Source organism: Argopecten irradians, chromosome 14 (assembly GCF_041381155.1).
Source record: "Argopecten irradians isolate NY chromosome 14, Ai_NY, whole genome shotgun sequence".
Lineage (NCBI taxonomy): Eukaryota > Metazoa > Mollusca > Bivalvia > Pectinida > Pectinidae > Argopecten > Argopecten irradians.
The window spans coordinates 15921662-15943565 of NC_091147.1; the positions used below are offsets into that span (position 1 = coordinate 15921662).

General features: G+C 35.5%; 1 protein-coding gene across 7 annotated transcripts in view; it reads left to right on the forward strand.

Moving 5' to 3' along the window:
* Nucleotides 1-21904, forward strand: part of LOC138307429 (LIM and senescent cell antigen-like-containing domain protein 1) — a 40794-nt gene that overhangs the window by 11279 nt on the left and 7611 nt on the right. For 3 of the 7 annotated variants that reach the window (XM_069248173.1, XM_069248172.1, XM_069248170.1), the window contains exons 2-7: nucleotides 4951-5061; nucleotides 11507-11620; nucleotides 16896-16941; nucleotides 17275-17341; nucleotides 18270-18390; nucleotides 19561-19632. In XM_069248173.1, the coding sequence (XP_069104274.1) occupies nucleotides 4951-5061; nucleotides 11507-11620; nucleotides 16896-16941; nucleotides 17275-17341; nucleotides 18270-18390; nucleotides 19561-19632 (531 nt within the window). Of the gene's footprint in view, nucleotides 1-4346; nucleotides 4367-4950; nucleotides 5062-11506; nucleotides 11621-16895; nucleotides 16942-17274; nucleotides 17342-18269; nucleotides 18391-19560; nucleotides 19633-21904 lie in introns of those variants that run through there. The other 4 variants (XM_069248176.1, XM_069248175.1, XM_069248171.1 and 1 more) reach the window with 2 other exon arrangements.

Here is a 21904-nt window from a genome sequence, read left to right on the forward strand (position 1 = left end):
GAAAGATATGTTCAATGCTTAAATAGTTAAACATAAATGATAAATGCATATATAGATATGCAGAATTTATTAAGGACATAATTCAGGCTATGCCTAATTAGAAATAGTTCATGTTGAAAGATTTTTGAACTAAAGAAAAAAACTTTCAAATACTAATTCTCCAGAGGGAGAATATATATAAACATTAAATAGTATAATATCCCTTCCACAAATTTTTGGCCTCTTGGCCATCTTCAGGTACATAGAAACACAGGAAAAGCTAGGTGAAATCCATCTTGAACCTAGCTTTTCTTGTGTTTCTATGTACCTGAAGATGGCCAAGAGGCTGAAAATTTGTGGAAGGGATATTTATACTATTTAATGTAAAGAAAATAAAATTTCTGTTATATATAGTGCAGAGGTCTAGATTCTATAACTTTTTGAGGGTAAAATAATAATGTAATGATTCCCAATTTGATGTAATCTGGAAAATCATGTAATAATTTCCTGTTCAGTGTAATCGGTTATATTACCTAAGGTTGGGCTATATATCCCCTACAATTACTGGTCTGATCTTAATCCCTCTAATCCAGACATGTTTACCATACAAGAATATTCTCCGATTCTCAATACCAAGATAAGACCGTTTGAATGACGGGGCAGATTAAATTCCTTGATATCACTTATTGGTCAGGTCGGGAGGCAAATATTTGACTTTTGTAAAATTCTTCAGATCTTAAATGTTAATGATAGCGTTGACATTGATATGTTACTCATTTGTTTACTCAAGCTGTGATTTGACATCATTTTTGCATGAAAATGGGAGAAGTAGGGTCAATGATGTTTGCAAATTTGTCCTGTCAGGTCAGTGCTGTCACATCATGTTGTGTCCCGTTAAATATCCCACCCTGTTTTGATGTTCTGATCTCAGATAGGGCAAGGATGGGGGGTGGAAGGGAGGGGCCAATTTTGTCTTATTTACTGTTTTACATTATCAAAGTAATGAAAATATTTTCAAATTTTCATTTCAACTGTCCCAGCCATATTATAGATTTACAAACATGTGATAGAAAGATGGTGGGCTAGTGGTAGAATGTCAGAAACATTAATTATAACCACTTGGTTGCCAATTCCCAGAGGATGAGGGCTAGTGGTAGACTGTAAGACACATTAACCACTCAGCCAATCTGACCCAAAGGTGGAAGCTCTAATAGTAGAATGTCAGACACCTTAACCACTCAGCCACTGTGTCCTAGAGTTTTAGGGCTAGTGGTAGAATGTCAGACACCTTAACCACTCAGCCACTGTATCCTAGAGTTGTAAGGCTAGTGGTACAATGTCAGACACTTTAACCACTCAGCCACTGAGACCCAGAGTTGTAAGGCTAGTGGTACAATGTCAGACATCTTAACCACTCAGCTACTGGGACCCAGAGATGGAGAGCTAGTGGTACAATGTCAGACACCTTAACCACTCAGCCACGGGACCCAGAGTTGTAAGGCTAGTGGAAGAATGTCAGACACCTTTACTACACAGCCACTGGGACCCAGATGTGAAGGGCCAGAGGTAGAATGTCAGACACCTTAACCACTCAGCCACTGTGACCCTGAGGTGAAGGGCCATTGGTAGAATGTCAGACATATGAACCACAGTGCAAATGTCAGACAAATTAACCACTTTGCCACCAAGGGCTAGTGGTAGAATTTTAGACACATTAACCACTCATCCACCATGACCACTTGGCCACAAAGATCCAGAGGTGGAATTTCGATCACCTGAACGACTCGTAATCCAGTGGCATAAAAAATAAGTTATTGCTGTAACTAATATTCAAAATACATGGGTGGTGAACTGTATATATAAAAGAAATCACTTATCCCTGAAATTGTGTGTGTGATGCCTCATTTGCCACCTAAAGCTTTCCTCTCTTACACTCTGATCTTAACCCAGCATTTTATATTGCTTTACTCAGCATAAGCTACCTATGAGGAATGTTCTGTGTAAACGGGTATCGGTGATATATACCAATAGTAAATCTCAGATGTCTGAACTCACTCGACTGAACACTCGAATGTCTCAAGTAGATCTGTGTTACCCCACTGTTGACAAATATTGACATCAAAATTGGTTGTCTGTTAGGTTTAAGCTTTCTGGAGGATCAAATTATATAATTTGAAGTACATGGATTTAATTTGAAGCATAAAAATATATGTTATATAGATATAACTCATCTGGTACTAGTTCTAGATAGTATTTGAATACGTTAATTAAGTCTGCTAATTTTTTACCATAACACATATATGTTTGTGTTGACAATTATGAGAAATGAAAGCAGCATAATATAACATGGCATTCATTGTAAGGTTGTTTGAACCCGAACACTAACCGAATGCTCTACCGACAGAGCTACCTGATAATTGACCCAGACCAATCCCGCCTCAACATGTTAATTTGATGTTTTTAATGTTGAATCTAAAGTCAAAGATTATTATCCTCTAACAAAAATTTTTGCATTCTGTGCACTGAAAAAAACAAAAAAATGTATTGTAATCATACTGTAATCTCATTACGGATTCACAGTTTTATTGTTAACACAACACTTTTCATATGCATGGATTATTGGGAGAAAAAAGTATCTTTGTGTGTGTCTGGATCACATACAAATGTAACTAGATATGTATCTATTTTGAATGATTCAACTGCATTATTGCTATCATTTACAAAAAGGCATATAAACAAAATATACCATGTGCAATGTATGCAATTCTTTGTGTTGACGAAAATTTGAGATCTGATAACAGTTCTAGAGACAGGGAGCAACATCTAGAGTGAAATACAGAATGTATTGTAATTGTTTGGCATGCATTCATGATCAGTGATAACTGTGGCTGAGTAAATAGTTATGATATGTTGGGACATCTGAACCACTTGCCTCCACCTCTGGGTCGCATACAAGTTCAAATTTATATTTAGGCTGTTGCCATTTTTTTCCCGGCTACTTCGGCTTTCCTCCGCCAATTAACTTTGCGTGTCTTTACATTGAAATTACCTTTGCGGTTAAAGAGACCTTCAACTTCTCAATCCAAACCAAGCGTGCATTCAAACAATCTTCGTATCAAAATTCTGAACATGTACACAAATATTTCCTTGTGATAATTCATACAAAACAAAGTCCCCATAGATCAAACAGATAACATGTGATAAACACAAGGATCTCTGATTTAGACCATACCTTAAGTTTAACCACACCTGTTTAGTCTCCACATGATAAAACAGCATGAGGTTTCTTTATTGTCTGATATCCATATATGGATTGGATATGTAATATATTTGTATGTCATAACTAATTAGTAAGGCGGGTTAATTTGGCGTAAGAATCCATTCACATAACATAGAGACAACAAAGGTAAATGGATAATCAATTCATTAGCCTGCTCGTTACTGATGTGTAAATAACATGTGTAGGTGCATGTTAACGTGGAACACTCCTTTGTTTTGAAAAAAAAAAAAATGTGATCAAGGCTGTGTAGTGTGTTTATTAAATATGGTTTATTTATTTAAATCTTGTTTACAGCTATGGTTGGTTAATTCATAAAAGAATATCATGGCCAGTTATAATTGTTAAAGAAAAACCAGAGTACCCAGAGAAAAACCAAAGCTGAAAAGGCCTTATAATGTGTCTAACTGTGTTTCATTTATGATGCAGTTATAGAGCTAGCATATGTTCAAATACAACATTTTCTCACGCATTGATATAAAGTTATTCATGTATAAATACATAGATCATAATTTTACTATTATGCTATTTATTGTAACATTATGTTAAACTGCAACACGGTATGAATGTGATAATACAGTCATGATAACATTGTATTATACCACACACATCTGTACATGTATAGCGATAAACATATACATATTCATACAACAATCGAGAATCAGGAATGCAAATTGACTCAGGCTTATTATGTATATATAGATCATGCGATGACATTTTATAAACTGTCGGAGTGAGAATGAAAAGTGGAAAGCAGCATTTTTATAACCATGTGATCTTCATTGTCTATTTAAACTCTGGAGCTTCCTTTCAATATATATTTTGAAACGAACCTTAAGCTTCTCCTAATATTACTTCCAACATGATTACCTCCCTTGTTTTGCCCTCATACACAGTAGCTGTTACTATTAATACTCCATCAGCAGAGCATCAGGATATATGGTAATATAGACTAAATGTATTGACATATGTGTATGTGTTTATAATTCCATCAATTCAGAACCATGTCCTCACCGTATAATGCATCAATTAGAATAATGCCTTCTTCCGTTCAGCAAATATGACCAGAGAGATTATGATATACAATTTCACTCCATTGTAAGAGATGAGGTAATTTTGCTATTCATTTTGTGTGTTTGTACTACAATCTGTACATTATACAATTGCAACAACAGAGCGGGTATAGGTTCGTATTTAGTCTTTACCCTTTGTGCATTATCGTTTTTGGTACAAAAGTTTTTATGTTTATGCCTATTCTTGAAGAGTACTAGGTACATGTATTTGGATTTAGCACAAACATGCATGAAACTATCTGGCAAGTGTTGATATTGTTCTAGTAATGTTTCTAAATTCATAATGGCATCTATATTTTAGTTTAACTTGAATCCAATGGCTGCAGAGATCACCCTGAATCCAAGATGACTGCTATTTTTTAGTTCATTCTAAATCCAAGATGGCTGCAGAGTTTATTGTGAATCTAAGATGGCTGGCCTGCTATTTTTGAGTACTTTCTGAATGAAAAACACCTGCTATTTTTTAGTTTTTTCTGAATCCAAAATGGCTGCTGTTTTTGAGATCTATGTGAATACAAAATGCCTGCTATTTTTGATATCTATGTGAATCCAAAATGGCTTTCATTGTTTAAATGTTAACTCATTAATTATCTTGGTGAATAATTTTTTTCTTCCTTTCAGTAAAAGCATGTCCCTCGGGAGCTCCGTATGTCACCGTTGCAATGAAGGCTTCGGTCCGAGTGAGCAGATCATGAACTCCAATGGAGAGATATGGCACACCAAGTGTTTTGTGTAAGTATATTGTCTAGTTATTACCAGGTAAGTATTTAGTGATACAATTTGGATTCATCGTAGTTTATGATATGGGATCCCTTGGCACTGAACTCTGTTCTATTTACTTTATTTGATAAACAAATAAATCTTCATTCTTTTTTTTTATGTCAAGTACATTGCACTTAGAAAGATGAAAATTATATAAAGATATTATTTATATCTTTAATGTACAATTTATCTTAGATTTAGTTGTATCTCATTCAACATAAATATTTTCTGTCCAAATATCATACAGAGTTAAATGATATATTATAACTTTCAACAAAATTTTGCATTTTAGTTGTGAATATGTAGATGTTTAATATAGATCTGACTTACAGGTGATTTTGCATTCCTGTGGATGTTTTGTTAATCGCATGTATAATAGATAGTTAATCTTTTTTTTTAATTCATAATTTCAAATAAAATCTCAAAATTAAAAAAAAACTGTGAATAAAGAAAATTCTCATAATTGTCAAGATAAACAAAGATTTATACTTTACAATCAGAAATTAGATTATGAAGTTCTACCTGTTAAAAAAAATAATTTCAATTAAAAAAAATCTGATGCAAACTTATGATGTTGCAGGAATTAAAAGTTAATTGATTATTTGTGTTATATATTCTAGTATCAACAGCTATGGTCATTTTAATGGAATGGAATGTCTGGTTTTTATATTGGATAGAAACCAGAGTTCCCTGAAACATATCACTAACCTGTTGCAAGCACCTGTCATATCAGCCCATATATGGTCGTGAAAGTGTTACCGACCCTAGAAATAGAAGACCAGTGTTAGACTTCATATTCCATATGATTATCATTTGGCTTATAATTACTCAATGAAACCAGAGTTCCCTGAAACATATCACTAACCTGTTGCAAGCACCTGTCATATCAGTACATATATTGGCCTGAAGGTGTTACCTACCATAGAAATAGATGACCAGTGTTAGACTCCATATAATTATCATTTGGCCTACACTATTGTAAAAGATGTAGTTAGCTTCGATAAGAATTGAAATGTCCTCATACTGTTCTGTTAATATTTTAAGATTGAATGTCAAGCTTGACATGTTTTTGCATTAATCCTGATACGCTCATTTTGAATTGAATGATAAATTCTGGTTCTATATAAAGGTTTTTGTTCATTACACAAAACTATGCTGGCATTGTGAATTGGTATTCACTTACAAAAGTCGTTAAAACTTTCAGTAATTGTCATATTAATACTGTAAGATCAATTAGTTAATGTTGATATATATAGATCTAGCTCTGAAAGTTGAATACAGAACTTGTTTTTAGAACTGTGGATTGGCATGGCATTGCTGTTTGTTGTACTATTACTGTATGTTAGGTATAGCCTGGGAGATTTGATGGATGGATGTCAAGTAACCACATGTAGCTGCCCTGGTAAGGGTGGGTATTGACACCTGTGTTAAGATAATAATGGACGCCCTTTGTTGATGGTGGTTTTAAACACCTTGTGTCAAGTTAGTTCTAGATGTCATGTGTCAAGTTAGTTCTAGATGTCATGTGTCAAGTTAGTTATAGACTTTATGTGTCAAGTTAGTTATAGATGTCATGTGTCAAGTTAGTTATAGACGTCATGTGTCAAGTTAGTTATAGACGTCATGTGTCAAGTTAGTTATAGACGTCATGTGTCAAGTTAGTTATAGACGTCATGTGTCAAGTTAGTTATAGACGTCATGTGTCAAGTTAGTTATAGATCATGTGTCAAGTTAGTTATAGATGTCATGTGTCAAGTAATTTATAGACGTCATGTGTCAAGTTAGTTATAGACGTCATGTGTCAAGTTAGTTATAGACGTCATGTGTCAAGTTAGTTATAGACGTCATGTGTCAAGTTAGTTATAGACGTCATGTGTCAAGTTAGTTATATATGTCATGTGTCAAGTTAGTTATAGATGTCATGTGTCAAGTTAGTTATATATGTCATGTGTCAGGTTGGTTATAGGCGACTAGCTGCAATATTGTAGCTCAAAAGACTTTTTGACAGAAAATGGTTTCATCTTTAGAGCTACAATTGGTGCCTATTACTGCTAATGGAGCAAAGTAATCATTATGCAAACCATTATGAAATGCTTGTTTGCATTTTTATCGTACTTGTTTGATATCGCTTACCTACTAGGCAATAAAACTGAACCACATAAAATATCAAAGTCTCATCGAGGCATTATTTTTTTACATAATACATATGAAGGTCTTTCTGAAGCAAATTTATACGGTAATCCACAAATTGTGAATTTGACGTCTTGTGAGCGATGCGGTAAATATTAAGAATGGTAGTTATGTTTGTTTAGGACAAAAAAAATATGTAAATGCATGTATATGCATAAAATTGGAAACCTACAAAAAAGTATATAAAACTATGCCCGAATGATTTTTGGAGGCTGTGCTCCACTACAACACATAGGGACCAATTCGTACCCTGCCGAAAGGTATAGTAGGCTGGGTACGTATATTTGTTCTAATAGGCGACGTGTCAGGTTAATTATAGATGTCATGTGTTAAAGTAGTTATAGACGTCATGTGTCAATTAGATTATGGACTTCATGTGTCAAGCTAGTTATAGACATCATGTGTCAAGTAATTTATAGACGTCATGTGTCAAGTTAGTTATATATGTCATGTGTCAAGTAATTTAAAGACATATGTTGCAAGTTAGTTATAGATATCATGTGTAAATGTAGTTATAGATGTCATGTGTCAAGTTAGTTATAGATGTCATGTGTCAACATGTGTCAACTGTGCTTAAGATGCTCTAAAATAGGTACAGACGCCTTCTGTCAAAGTAGTTACAGAAGTTCTGTGTGAATTTAGTTAAGGAAGCACTGTGCCAAGGTAGTATTTAATACCTTTTTATCAAGATATTTTAAAACACAGTGTGTCACGAAAGTTTCCACTGCTGCAGCTGACTATCTAATCTCATAGCTGTAGTTAGTTTCAAGACTGATGTATTTATTTAAACATATCACATTTTGGAGATTGGCTATTTTAAGTTTTGAATACCATAGTTAAAACTTTGTGTACCTGTGAGTTTTGTTGACTTGTTTCCTGTGTCAACATCATGGGTCTATATAAGTTTGTATTTGACCTATAAAACCACAGCGTGGGTGAATTCTCATAGCACCCTTGGAGCCAAAGGTGACCATTTTATGACCATTATCTTATCGTACTGTTATGGTGTTTAAATACATTTGTATTGAGATGTTATTTTAAAACGAATGCTGGTATTATTACACAAGCTGGTTACACCTTGTTGTCGCTCTCCAGGAAGTTAATATAAGTTCACCCGAATGACCTAATCAAAGAGAATTTCAAGGATAATAAAGAGGTTGTTTAAGACAGAAGGTCATTGAAACCCGAAGGTCTCTAAGGCAATTTTGACTGTATAATATATAGTTAATTTATAGATCAAGATGAAAGTCCTTGTTTGTCTTCCAAAAACTTTACAAAATTATTACTGGACAGGGACATAGCTCGAGGGCTCAAATCCTCAAAACCAACAGATGTGCATAATCATATTGGCAAGGACGCCAGTAACCAGGCCAACAGCACACTGACTATGTACAGTCAGTGAGACAAAACTTAAAGCAGTAGGCAGCCATATTGGTAAGGACGCCAGTAACCATGCCAACAGCACACCGACTATATACAGTCAGTGAGACAAAACTTTAAGCAATAGGCAGTCATATTGGCAAGGACGCTAGTAACCAGGCCAACAGAACACTGACTATATACAGTCAGTGAGACAAAACTTTAAGCAATAGGAAGTCATATTGGCAAGGACTCCAGTTACCATGGCAACAGCACACTGACTATATACAGTCAGTGAGACAAAACTTTAAGCAATAGGCAGTCATATTGGCAAGGACACCAGTTACCATGGCAACAGCACACTGACTATATACAGTCAGTGAGACAAAACTTTAAGCAATAGGCAGTCATATTGGCAAGGACGCCAGTTACCATGGCAACAGCACACTGACTATATACAGTCAGTGAGACAAAACTTTAAGCAATAGGCAGTCATATTGGCAAGGACGCCAGTTACCATGGCAACAGCACACCGACTATATACAGTCAGTGAGACAAAACTTTAAGCAATAGGCAGACTCATGTAGGTGATAACATCAGTTATTAACAACTAACCAAGAAGCCTGCCTTATTTAAGAAGATAAATGACATGGCAGTACATTAAACTGATTATGACTTCAGCTTTTTCTTCAGATCTGTGTAATACTACTCCATTCTCTGAGCTTCAACAGGACATGAAAACTAACACCAGATAGTTTTTATCCTCCAACCTGAATACAGTAGATCATGTTTCTGCTGAATGTAGTGTATCAAGCCTATAGCTGAATGTGAACGCCACAGGAAACATTGAAGATTAAAAATTACAGAGTCAAATTCACTTTTCACAAATAACCTCTGGTAAATTGTATATGGACTTGTGAAAAAGATAAATGTTTGTCAGATTTGACATTTGACAGTTTTAGGCAGTTTTTGGTATCATGGGACGCCTGTTATAGATCAAATCGTGTGTCGTCCTCCTAGTGGGCTTGTTTATAGCAGCAATCAATCGGTTCATGTTACCTCAGGTATTACAGTTCCTTTTATTTGGAGGTGGGGGGGGGGGGGGGGGAGGTTGGGGAAGTGGGGTTGATTATTCATTTGATATGTTCATGGTCAAGGTAGATTACTCAAAAATAGATTCTCTCGAATTAAATAGAATGAATATAATGACAAGTAAGACTACATGTAAAGCTTATTGTTGTTATAAGTAATTGACAAATATTTGTAAATAGTTCTCCAAAGATTTAGCTAGTGTCATAGAGGATATTACAAAAATGTTCTCCTTGTATAGTCAAACAACTGTGCAGTAATTACTACAAGAGTTAGGGTGCAAGACTGGCAATGTTACGCCAGACTTGCCTCAGAAAAAGATTCCCATGAAACAAGCAAATATGTAGAGTTATGACATATATACATGTCAATCTGAGATAGTTCTCAATCATATTTGTTCAGATTAATGACTTTGAACAATTTTTCAAGGTCACAAATATGACATGAAACTTAACCAGTAACCTAGTGGAATACTGTATTCTTAGATTGATAACTCACTGTTTGGTGGGACTGTTGCACTACTGATGTTTTCAAGTACAGAATATTTTCTTTATCAGTACTTATGTAGTGCCATTAGGTTTAAATGTCACTGCATTTTTGCACATGTTCTTGTAAAAAGCATGCTTCTTAAAGAGGTGTTTGATGGCATGTCTTTGTTATATTGATATATATACAGTGTACTCTCCTATGCATGTTACATATTGTGTATCTTTAAAGAATTGTGATTACCTTCATTTTGGTACTTGTAGTTCCAGTAAAAAGAAAGAGGGAGGAAGGAACAAGAAAGTATTTTATTGAACATTCAATTATTGGAGTAAAGCTTTCAAAATTAATATAACTGACCCAGATAATCATAGAATCATTTTGAATTTAATTTATTATTCAATCATTGTTTGTTTTGTTTAATTGTATTTTACATCCTATTAACAGCCATGGTCATTTAGGAGGTTCTCATGGTTAGACCATAATTACCTGGCTAAGCTAATACTTATAAAATAGCTACCTACTTATGGCCGGGGCCCAGTTTTACAAACATTCCTTAAATCTAAGGAATCACTTAACTTAAAATTCACCATAGGAAAGCATGACAGATTTTAATAAAGGCACCTTAAGATTTTATCCTTAATTTTTGTGATGCTTTTCTATGGGGAAAATTAAGTAAAGGGATGTTTGTGAAACTGGGCCCAGTTTCAGGCAAATTTGAACTTGAGACTGAGAGGTCAAGGACTTTGGTAAAATATGATGATCACAGAACTCCTAAGGTGTTAACGTAGTTAATTGTCAGGTGAAGGTCAAGGGTTTTCCATGGCATGTACATTAGCTTTCTTTCACATGACAAAATCTGTAAATGTGACATTGATTTGATTATCAAACAGATGTAAAATAAAATCAAGGGGACCTTATCTCATTCCCCCACCCCTCCAATTTTCAAAATGGACTAGTCCAGTCTTTGATCTAGAAGAATCTGTATGCATCTTCAGGGGTGAGTGGGTTAGTGTATTATACCCATGCAACATAAAGGCATGCATACATGTTTGAATTTTGTGTGCATGCATGCCTGTAATTAAGTATATTTTTTTTATTTTACGCATGTTTACATTATTCATCACTTTAGATTTATGATCCGACCTAGTGCTATATTTACGCTTTATTATTATTTTATTTATCTTACTTTGATTCTTGGAGAATTATTTACAACTTAATGCTTTTTCAATATTTTTCCTTTGCTCAACGCTAATGCTTTTTGTTTATCTTGGTAATGCTGTTCATGCACCAGTGAACTGCAGAAAAAGCCGTATGACTTGGCATGTGCAAAGTGCAGTGACTATCTAAATCCGTGGGAACAAATCGTAAACTGCAACGGGCAGGTGTGGCACACCAAATGTTTCGTGTAAGTACTAACATAGCACCATATGTGGGGCTGATAGATCCACATGCGGTAGCCAACTTACTTTTTAAGTCTAACTAAAATCTTGAAGGAAATATGAAGTTAAAGTTCATCTTTATGTCATTTTTTTGTTGACTGGACATAGCTTTTACATTTCCCAATGGACCTGAATATCTACAGATAGCTTTTACATTTCCCATTGGACCTGAATACCTACAGATAGCTTTTACATTTCCCAATGGACCTGAATACCTACAGATAGCTTTTACATTTCCCAATGGACCTGAATACCTACAGATAGCTTTTACATTTCCCAATGGACCTGAATACCTACAGATAGCTTTTACATTTCCCAATGGACCTGAATACCTACAGATAGCTTTTACATTTCCCAATGGACCTGAATACCTACAGATAGCTTTTACATTTCCCAATGGACCTGAATACCTACAGATAGCTTTTACATTTCCCAATGGACCTGAATACCTACAGATAGCTTTTACATTTCCCAATGGACCTGAATACCTACAGATAGCTTTTACATTTCCCAATGGACCTGAATACCTACAGATAGCTTTTACATTTCCCAATGGACCTGAATACCTACAGATAGCTTTTACATTTCCCAATGGACCTGAATACCTACAGATAGCTTTTACATTTCCCAATGGACCTGAATACCTACAGATAGCTTTTACATTTCCCAATGGACCTGAATACCTACAGATAGCTTTTACATTTCCCAATGGACCTGAATACCTACAGATAGCTTTTACATTTCCCAATGGACCTGAATACCTACAGATAGCTTTTACATTTCCCAATGGACCTGAATACCTACAGATAGCTTTTACATTTCCCAATGGACCTGAATACCTACAGATAGCTTTTACATTTCCCAATGGACCTGAATACCTACAGCTTTTACATTTCCCAATGGACCTGAATACCTACAGATAGCTTTTACATTTCCCAATGGACCTGAATACCTACAGATAGCTTTTACATTTCCCAATGGACCTGAATACCTACAGATAGCTTTTACATTTCCCAATGGACCTGAATACCTACAGATAGCTTTTACATTTCCCAATGGACCTGAATACCTACAGATAGCTTTTACATTTCCCAATGGACCTGAATACCTACAGATAGCTTTTACATTTCCCAATGGACCTGAATACCTACAGATAGCTTTTACATTTCCCAATGGACCTGAATACCTACAGATAGCTTTTACATTTCCCAATGGACCTGAATACCTACAGATAGCTTTTACATTTCCCAATGGACCTGAATACCTACAGATAGCTTTTACATTTCCCAATGGACCTGAATACCTACAGATAGCTTTTACATTTCCCAATGGACCTGAATACCTACAGATAGCTTTTACATTTCCCAATGGACCTGAATACCTACAGATAGCTTTTACATTTCCCAATGGACCTGGATACCTACAGATAGCTTTTACATTTCCCAATGGACCTGAATACCTACAGATAGCTTTTACATTTCCCAATGGACCTGAATACCTACAGATTTGATATTGTGTATAGCTCAGGATTGAAAAGTCTGTTCAAACTCCAAACTTTATTTATTAGTCTCTTTACAAAATACATCATGTAGAGAAAATAAAGTACGTGTATGTTAAAATGATTGACTTTACTATTGCTCAAGGTCAAGCTGAAGATCAAATGGATAAATATGGAAAAAAAATTGAACAACTTTCTAATCATATTAACCAAGAAACCTGTAAATGTATGGATATGTGTCATGTGATAAATAGAATACAGGATGATACAGGCCTTGTAGGCCTCGAGTTGTACTGTTTCTTGTTTACAATTCCATGTCACCATTCGTAAGACCGTATCTATGTTAGAATGTTATCGTGAGTTGGTTGATCTTAAAGTCCTTTTCAGTTGTCATGTATGGGATTTAATGCAGCTAAAACATGTTAGTTCCATTTGTTAACCACCTTTGACGTTAAAATGGAAAATGTAAAAATTGGCATTGAGAAATAGCTACTAGATAATAGAATATATATAGTGGGGGCAGATACATTTTACTTTGATACTTTCGATAGACAGGTTGGAAAGTTTTGATGGCGCTAACATTTAATTTTCTAAAATTTGCTTTTATATCTGTTTATCAATAGCTATCAGACTATCTTAACAGAACTTAAAATATAGGAACATGGCTTTATTAACAGCTGAACTTATCCATGAAAGGCTAGGGGCTGCAGTGGTCGATATATAGTACCACAAACCCTCCACCGTTAGATTGGAAGTTTGAATCCCATGTGGGTAGTTGCCAGGTACTGACCGCTGATCGATGGTTGTTCTCCGGGTGGTCCGGCTTTTCTCCACCAACAAACCTGGAATGTCCTTAAATGACCTTGGCTGTTAATAGGATGTTAAACTAATAAAACCAAACATCTATGTTTATATACATTCAGAATCTTTGAATTTCTTGGTGCTTAGTGAGTCATTGTAAGAGATTTTGTCACCACTAAATTCTGGTAACACATCTCAAGCAGACTGAAATAAGAATATCATAGTGAAAAACCTGTATTGGCCAGACAGATTATTGCGTGCAACTCCTTGTATTGTACAAATTCCAAATTTTATCAATAAAATACATGACAATATTTATTTTATATTGGGTATTATATGTAAACACTAGCACAGCTGACCCTCGCTGTCTCCACATGCCACATTCATCCTTGAGTTAAGCCCAGAATTCCTGTCGTTAATCAATTATGTTCACACAGGGACATCTTGTTTTATTGCCCAGTTTAATTAAAAATCAAAATGATCCGTCATCTGTCACCATAGTGGTGTATCACATTTCACACTAAATGTCCTGGAATTTGAAGAAAAACAATCACGCCTAACTTTTTGGTATATATTATAAATCAGTTTTATGGCCAGAGGCCATCCACCTCTGGTTTCAAGTTCAAATCCCAATATCAAGCAGTTGCCGGATACTGACTGCAATCCGATGGTTTTTCTCAGGATTATCCGGCTTTTCTCCACCTTTTAAACCTGGAATAGCCTTGTAAAAGAGTGTTAATAGACTATTAAATCAAATGATGAGGTCTTAAAATGACAGAGAATAGAAACAAATCCACTCCTTTTTTTATCATATTTGTAACATGCTTCTGATAGAAGAAAGTTGGGTAGAGAACTTTTGCTTATCTGCCAAATCTAGACAGGAGGGGGCATAGTTTACCCATGTCACTCCTGTCCTGTCCTGCTTTGACAAATGAAAGCCATAAAATCTGTCTTCCTTACATTTTCTATGACGCCTAATTGTTAAGCTTATGCTCGATCACTAAATGTAAGGTAGATTTGTATGAAGAAAAAAACCAGTTAAATAAATCACCATGATGCTTTATCCACTTTTTAATCATTATCTATGGCCAGTACATTATTTAAATGCAGTAGTACTTGATATAATCAATTGGCGACTGTCATGTGTACAGTTTAGTGAGGAATCAACATAAAAATATGGTCATACATCAGAAAGTCAGAACAGTGTCATTAAACTGTAATGTACTACTGAAATAAGTTGAGCTTTGACTATAGGCAAGAAAGAAAAGTAATGATTTCCGGCTAAAAAAAATTAAAGCTTATACACTGGAAAAAAATTGGTGTTCTTTGTAATCTGAATAAACTTTTTGTCATTTATATGTTATTTTAACAGTTTAATTGCAGGCTGAATTCTGGAAATAATAAAGAGATCCTGTGTCACATCTTATCTGGTTTCAGAATCTCAATTTACTGATTACATTATGTAGTATGTGTTCATGTACTGTTCATTATTCATAATTGATATCAATAACTAATTTGTTTAAAATGTATAATCACACTCTTTATTTTGGAAATTTTATGTGAATGTTTGTATTCACAAGGAGCAGACCATGGATAAAAACACCTCACATAATTATTCCGTCTTTGCATGTTACAGAGTTATCTCCCTTGCGGGTAGGTATTGATTGTTACGTCATTATTTTGAGAACAAAATTCACGTCATTTTCTCTGAACACATGACGTCGTAATCAATACCTGCCCAAACGGGCAGATAACTCTGTAATGTGCAAATACAGAATAGTATGACCTTGGCATGTCACTTTGGAAAACATATCACCGAGATACAAAATATTATTACACTAAAATGATGATATTAACATCTGCATGTGCTGTATGAGAGAATGACTATAGGAAGTGGGGTTTTAGCTTTGGACTTTGGTTTGCAGTGTTTTGGTTTCCTTGGTTTCGTGTGTGTGATAATTTTTGGTTCGAAGGTTGACATACAATCTCTGAGTCAGTGTTAGGCCGTGTGTATGTCACTGTATACAGTTAAAAGGATGTACATTCTAGGTGATTAACTCTCTATTAACATCGATCACCTTTGATTTTCTGTCGATTGATTAATCATCATGTGAACCAATTGTTTCTCTGCCTTAATCATCCTGACCTGATGGCTGATTGATCAACTTCCTACTGTCTTCAAAATGGAATACTATCGTATGTTGATTAAAACCTCTGTAAATGATACAAAAGTACTTTAAAGAAGATAAAACCAAAAGTAAAATATAATGTCTGTACATTTACAGACATCAAGATTTGATATATAGCTTCTTAACCAGTATCTTTATAAGTTAAAGTCTAATTATAAATTTAGGGTTCTGCATTCTGTATTCAAGTATGCTCCCCTAAGCTGCCATTTGAGAGCCCCATCCCCCTGTATTCAAATCTTAAGTAAGCTCCCATAAGCAATTCCTGATATAGGAGCACCACCTCCCTCAGCATTTATAACTAAGTAAGCTCACCTAATTATATTATAATATGACATAAACTGTTCCCATAAAAGACCCATCTCATTGTATTCAAACTTAAGTTAAGTTAGCTCACCTAGGCTGTGCACCACCTTCTGCATTCAAACCGAAGTAAGCTCCGTAAGCTGTCCATATTCAAGTGCCATCCTTCTGTATTCAACACAGATCCACCCCACCACTGAGACCACTACAGCTCACTGGCTTGATACTCTAAATAGCTCAAAGGCTAATTTCACTCTTGTCTTGCCAACATTGAGACAACAAGGAACTTTTCATAAAAACACAGCTTTGTTAACTTACTTGCTTTCAAGAAAGTTTGAAAAGCTGGCTTAGTTTAGAAAATGATGACCCATATATCTACCAGATGATAGATAGATGAAGGTGGACATGGTATATTTACATCCTTGTTATTCCAGTTTATGTTGTTACTTGCAGCTGTGCACAGTGCTTCCAGCCATTTCCAGATGGAATCTTTTACGAGGTGAGAAAAAGCAAATTAATTTCATACACAAATGCATATGCACTGTATCAAAAAAAAACTCAAAAGGAACGAATAAACAAACAACATGTTTTGTATAATTACCTGTTGATATTTACCATAGAATAGTACATAACAGTTATCAATTAATTGATTGCATCACAAATATTGTTAAATTAAGACATCTAGCAATGCAGGAAAACAGCTCAACAAAACTGCAAAATAAGATGGCTTAACAAGAATGATTTTATTCCACTAAATTTTAAACTTTCAATGTTCGTCTGAATGTTTTGGATACGTTACTCTGTACTCATCTGGAAACGTTTTATTTTTCAGTTCGAAGGCAGGAAATACTGTGAGCATGATTTCCATGTACTATTTGCTCCATGTTGTGGAAAATGTGGTAAGGACAGAATTTTTAGCTCAACTGGAAGGGTCGGTGAACTTATGTCATAGCACGGCGTCCGTCGTCCATCTGTAGTCCGTCTGTCAACATTTCCTTTAAAACGCTACTAGTCATAGAGTTCTGCATTGATTCAAACCAAATTTGGCCAGAAATATCATTGGGGGGAGGGGAACAGAGTTTGTATAAATTTTGGCTCTGACCCCCTAGGGGCAGGAGGGGTGGGGCCCAATATGGGAAATAGAGGAAAATCATTTAAATTGCTATTAGTCATAGAGTTCTGCATGGATTCTAACCAAATTTGGCCAAAAACATCCTTGGGGAAGGGGAATAGAGTTTGTATAAATTTTGGCTCTGACCCCTAGGGGCAGGAGGGGCGGGCCAAATAGGGGAAATAGAGGTAAATCTTTTAAATCACCACTTTTCTTAGAGTTCTGCATGGAATGTAACCAAGTTTAGCCAGAAACATTGATCCTTGAGGAAGGGCAACAGAGTTTGTCCCAATAGGGAAATTGGAGATAAATCTTTAAATTCCTTCAGAAAAGAAATAATGATCCTATATTCAGAAACTACTTGTCATTACAATAACAAGGTCAGCGATTCAGGCCCTCTGGGCCTCTTGTATCACGATTTCTATTTAAAAACAAGTTTGCGAAGATTAATAATTACGGATTGAACAATTGAATGATAATTCCTATCAATATGAATGATGTAAATATTAATTCACAGAGATAAGCTTTCGTAAATCACGTGCGAATGAATGTTAATTTACAGTATATATTAGTAAAATGGCATTATTTGCACTGTATCACCAAAAATAATGAATACTGAATTCCACTCTTAAATGAAAACCATAACAAATTTAATTTGATTTATAGTATTAAACTACCTTTATGTACTGTATGGCTAATTTGAATGTTATTTGTAGGAGAGTTTATTATCGGCCGTGTGATCAAGGCTATGAATGGTAGCTGGCACCCTGACTGTTTTAGATGTGAGATCTGTAATGGACCACTGGCTGATGCTGGATTTGTCAAAAATGCTGGAAGGTAAAGTTATGAACCATATGGAAATATTTTGTACAAGTATATATACATAAAGAGCTATATTAGAAAAATGCTAGAAGGTAAAAATCTGCAACATGTAAAATACAAATGTAGGGAATTAGTGTTCCAAGTTCTAGAGGGAATATATGTAGGATTACAAATGCAGCTGAGTCAAACTCTAAATGACTGGGAAGAAATTATGCTTAGAGATTGTAGCTGACTCAAGCTCGGAAAAGCTTCAGGTAAAAAAATTTGAAGGGATGCTAATTTTACTGCCTATTGATAAAATTACTGAGAGGAAAACTATTAAATCTGAAATTTGATGAGAGATACATGATAGAAAGGCGAATTTCTAAACTTTGGGATGTTTGGTTCTCTAGAAATATGTCAGAGAAGGATTATTGATTATGATTTAACCTGTATCTTTAATAAATATATGATGTTCAGTTTTTAAATGTTTGGTTTAGGCAAGTCCGTGGTAGAGGTTAAAGCCACACTATACGTAACTATCAACAAAAATTCAAGTTAAATTCGACTCCGATATTGTTAGTATTTGTAGATGTAGTTGAAATTAAGATATATTAAAGAATATTTATAAAGTTTTTTTAATAACTTTGGTACAGCAGTTGTTGAAAGTCGATACATGTAAACATGCCTTCATTTTAAACTGGTCTCCATAGAAGTTACGATTATTGCCGAACGGAAGTCGGAAAGTTCATGACCCGTTTTCGGAAGAGTTCGGACAGACGTTACGTAGTTACGGTAGTCACATGACGTTCTTGGCAACGACGTTACAATGTCGGTTAACTTCGGCTTTTTTACTAAGTGGGACCCACCTAGCGATGTTTAATATTTATTTAATTTTTATCAAAATATTCTGAATCATAATCGCTCATCTTGACTTCGATTTAGTCCTGTCTCTGCATGATTTACAACAGGATTTTTTTTCAACATTCTTCTAAATCTTGAAAAAAATAAGAAAGATACGGATATTGGGCCTTTAAGTCGAAATAACTTTCTAACAAACAAACAATAAAGCAGTAGACTCCTATAAAAGGTAGGAGAATCAACATAATGGTCAAGATGGTAGGGGTAAACATTGGTGAAGGATCATGCTATGAATTACAGATGGGGATTTACCATTTACAATAGGATGTTGTTTGTATTATTCAGAGCTCTGTGCCGGGAGTGCAATGCCAAGGAGAAAGCTAAAGGCCTGGGCAAATATGTGTGTCACAAGTGTCAGTAAGTATCAAAAACAGACTATAGAGTGCAATGCCAAGGAGAAAGCTAAAGGCCTGGGCAAATATGTGTGTCACAAGTGTCAGTAAGTATCAAAAACAGACTATAGAGTGCAATGCCAAGGAGAAAGCTAAAGGCCTGGGCAAATATGTGTGTCACAAGTGTCAGTAAGTATCACAGCTAAAACAGACTATAAAGTGCAATGCCAAGGAGAAAGCTAAAGGCCTGGGCAAATATGTGTGTCACAAATGTCAGTAAGTATCACAGCTAAAACAGACTATAGAGTGCAATGCCAAGGAGAAAGCTAAAGGCCTGGGCAAATATGTGTGTCACAAGTGTCAGTAAGTATCACAGCTAAAACAGACTATAAAGTGCAATGCCAAGGAGAAAGCTAAAGGCCTGGGCAAATATGTGTGTCACAAATGTCAGTAAGTATCACAGCTAAAACAGACTATAAAGTGCAATGCCAAGGAGAAAGCTAAAGGCCTGGGCAAATATGTGTGTCACAAGTGTCAGTAAGTATCACAGCTAAAACAGACTATAAAGTGCAATGCCAAGGAGAAAGCTAAAGGCCTGGGCAAATATGTGTGTCACAAATGTCAGTAAGTATCACAGCTAAAACAGACTATAAAGTGCAATGCCAAGGAGAAAGCTAAAGGCCTGGGCAAAATGTGTGTCACAAATGTCAGTAAGTATCACAGCTAAAACAGACTATAGAGTGCAATGCCAAGGAGAAAGCTAAAGGCCTGGGCAAATATGTGTGTCACAAGTGTCAGTAAGTATCACAGCTAAAACAGACTATAAAGTGCAATGCCAAGGAGAAAGCTAAAGGCCTGGGCAAATATGTGTGTCACAAGTGTCAGTAAGTATCACAGCTAAAACAGACTATAAAGTGCAATGCCAAGGAGAAAGCTAAAGGCCTGGGCAAATATGTGTGTCACAAATGTCAGTAAGTATCACAGCTAAAACAGACTATAGAGTGCAATGCCAAGGAGAAAGCTAAAGGCCTGGGCAAATATGTGTGTCACAAATGTCAGTAAGTATCACAGCTAAAACAGACTATAGAGTGCAATGCCAAGGAGAAAGCTAAAGGCCTGGGCAAATATGTGTGTCACAAGTGTCAGTAAGTATCACAGCTAAAACAGACTATAAAGTGCAATGCCAAGGAGAAAGCTAAAGGCCTGGGCAAATATGTGTGTCACAAATGTCAGTAAGTATCACAGCTAAAACAGACTATAAAGTGCAATGCCAAGGAGAAAGCTAAAGGCCTGGGCAAATATGTGTGTCACAAATGTCAGTAAGTATCACAGCTAAAACAGACTATAGAGTGCAATGCCAAGGAGAAAGCTAAAGGCCTGGGCAAATATGTGTGTCACAAGTGTCAGTAAGTATCACAGCTAAAACAGACTATAAAGTGCAATGCCAAGGAGAAAGCTAAAGGCCTGGGCAAATATGTGTGTCACAAATGTCAGTAAGTATCACAGCTAAAACAGACTATAAAGTGCAATGCCAAGGAGAAAGCTAAAGGCCTGGGCAAATATGTGTGTCACAAGTGTCAGTAAGTATCACAGCTAAAACAGACTATAAAGTGCAATGCCAAGGAGAAAGCTAAAGGCCTGGGCAAATATGTGTGTCACAAATGTCAGTAAGTATCACAGCTAAAACAGACTATAAAGTGCAATGCCAAGGAGAAAGCTAAAGGCCTGGGCAAATATGTGTGTCACAAATGTCAGTAAGTATCACAGCTAAAACAGACTATAGAGTGCAATGCCAAGGAGAAAGCTAAAGGCCTGGGCAAATATGTGTGTCACAAGTGTCAGTAAGTATCACAGCTAAAACAGACTATAAAGTGCAATGCCAAGGAGAAAGCTAAAGGCCTGGGCAAATATGTGTGTCACAAATGTCAGTAAGTATCACAGCTAAAACAGACTATAGAGTGAGAAAGCTAAAGGCCTGGGCAAATATGTGTGTCACAAGTGTCAGTAAGTATCAAAAACAGACTATAAAGTCAGCATGGCAGTTATGTCAGATAATTTTAATAGAATTCCATTATTGCTTCTTTTTAGTAAGAAAATAAAAAAAACATCAAAAACCCCATCTAAATTTCTATTTTGCTGTTATATGAATCTAGTGGTAGTATACATCATAAATTCTCAGAAATAAATGGCTATCCTGTTTTATCCTTGTTTTGTAATCGCTGACTTCAACTTAACAACGGTTGATTGCATTTGATGTTATATCCTGTATTCCTTTTTTAAAACAGAGTTATCTCCCC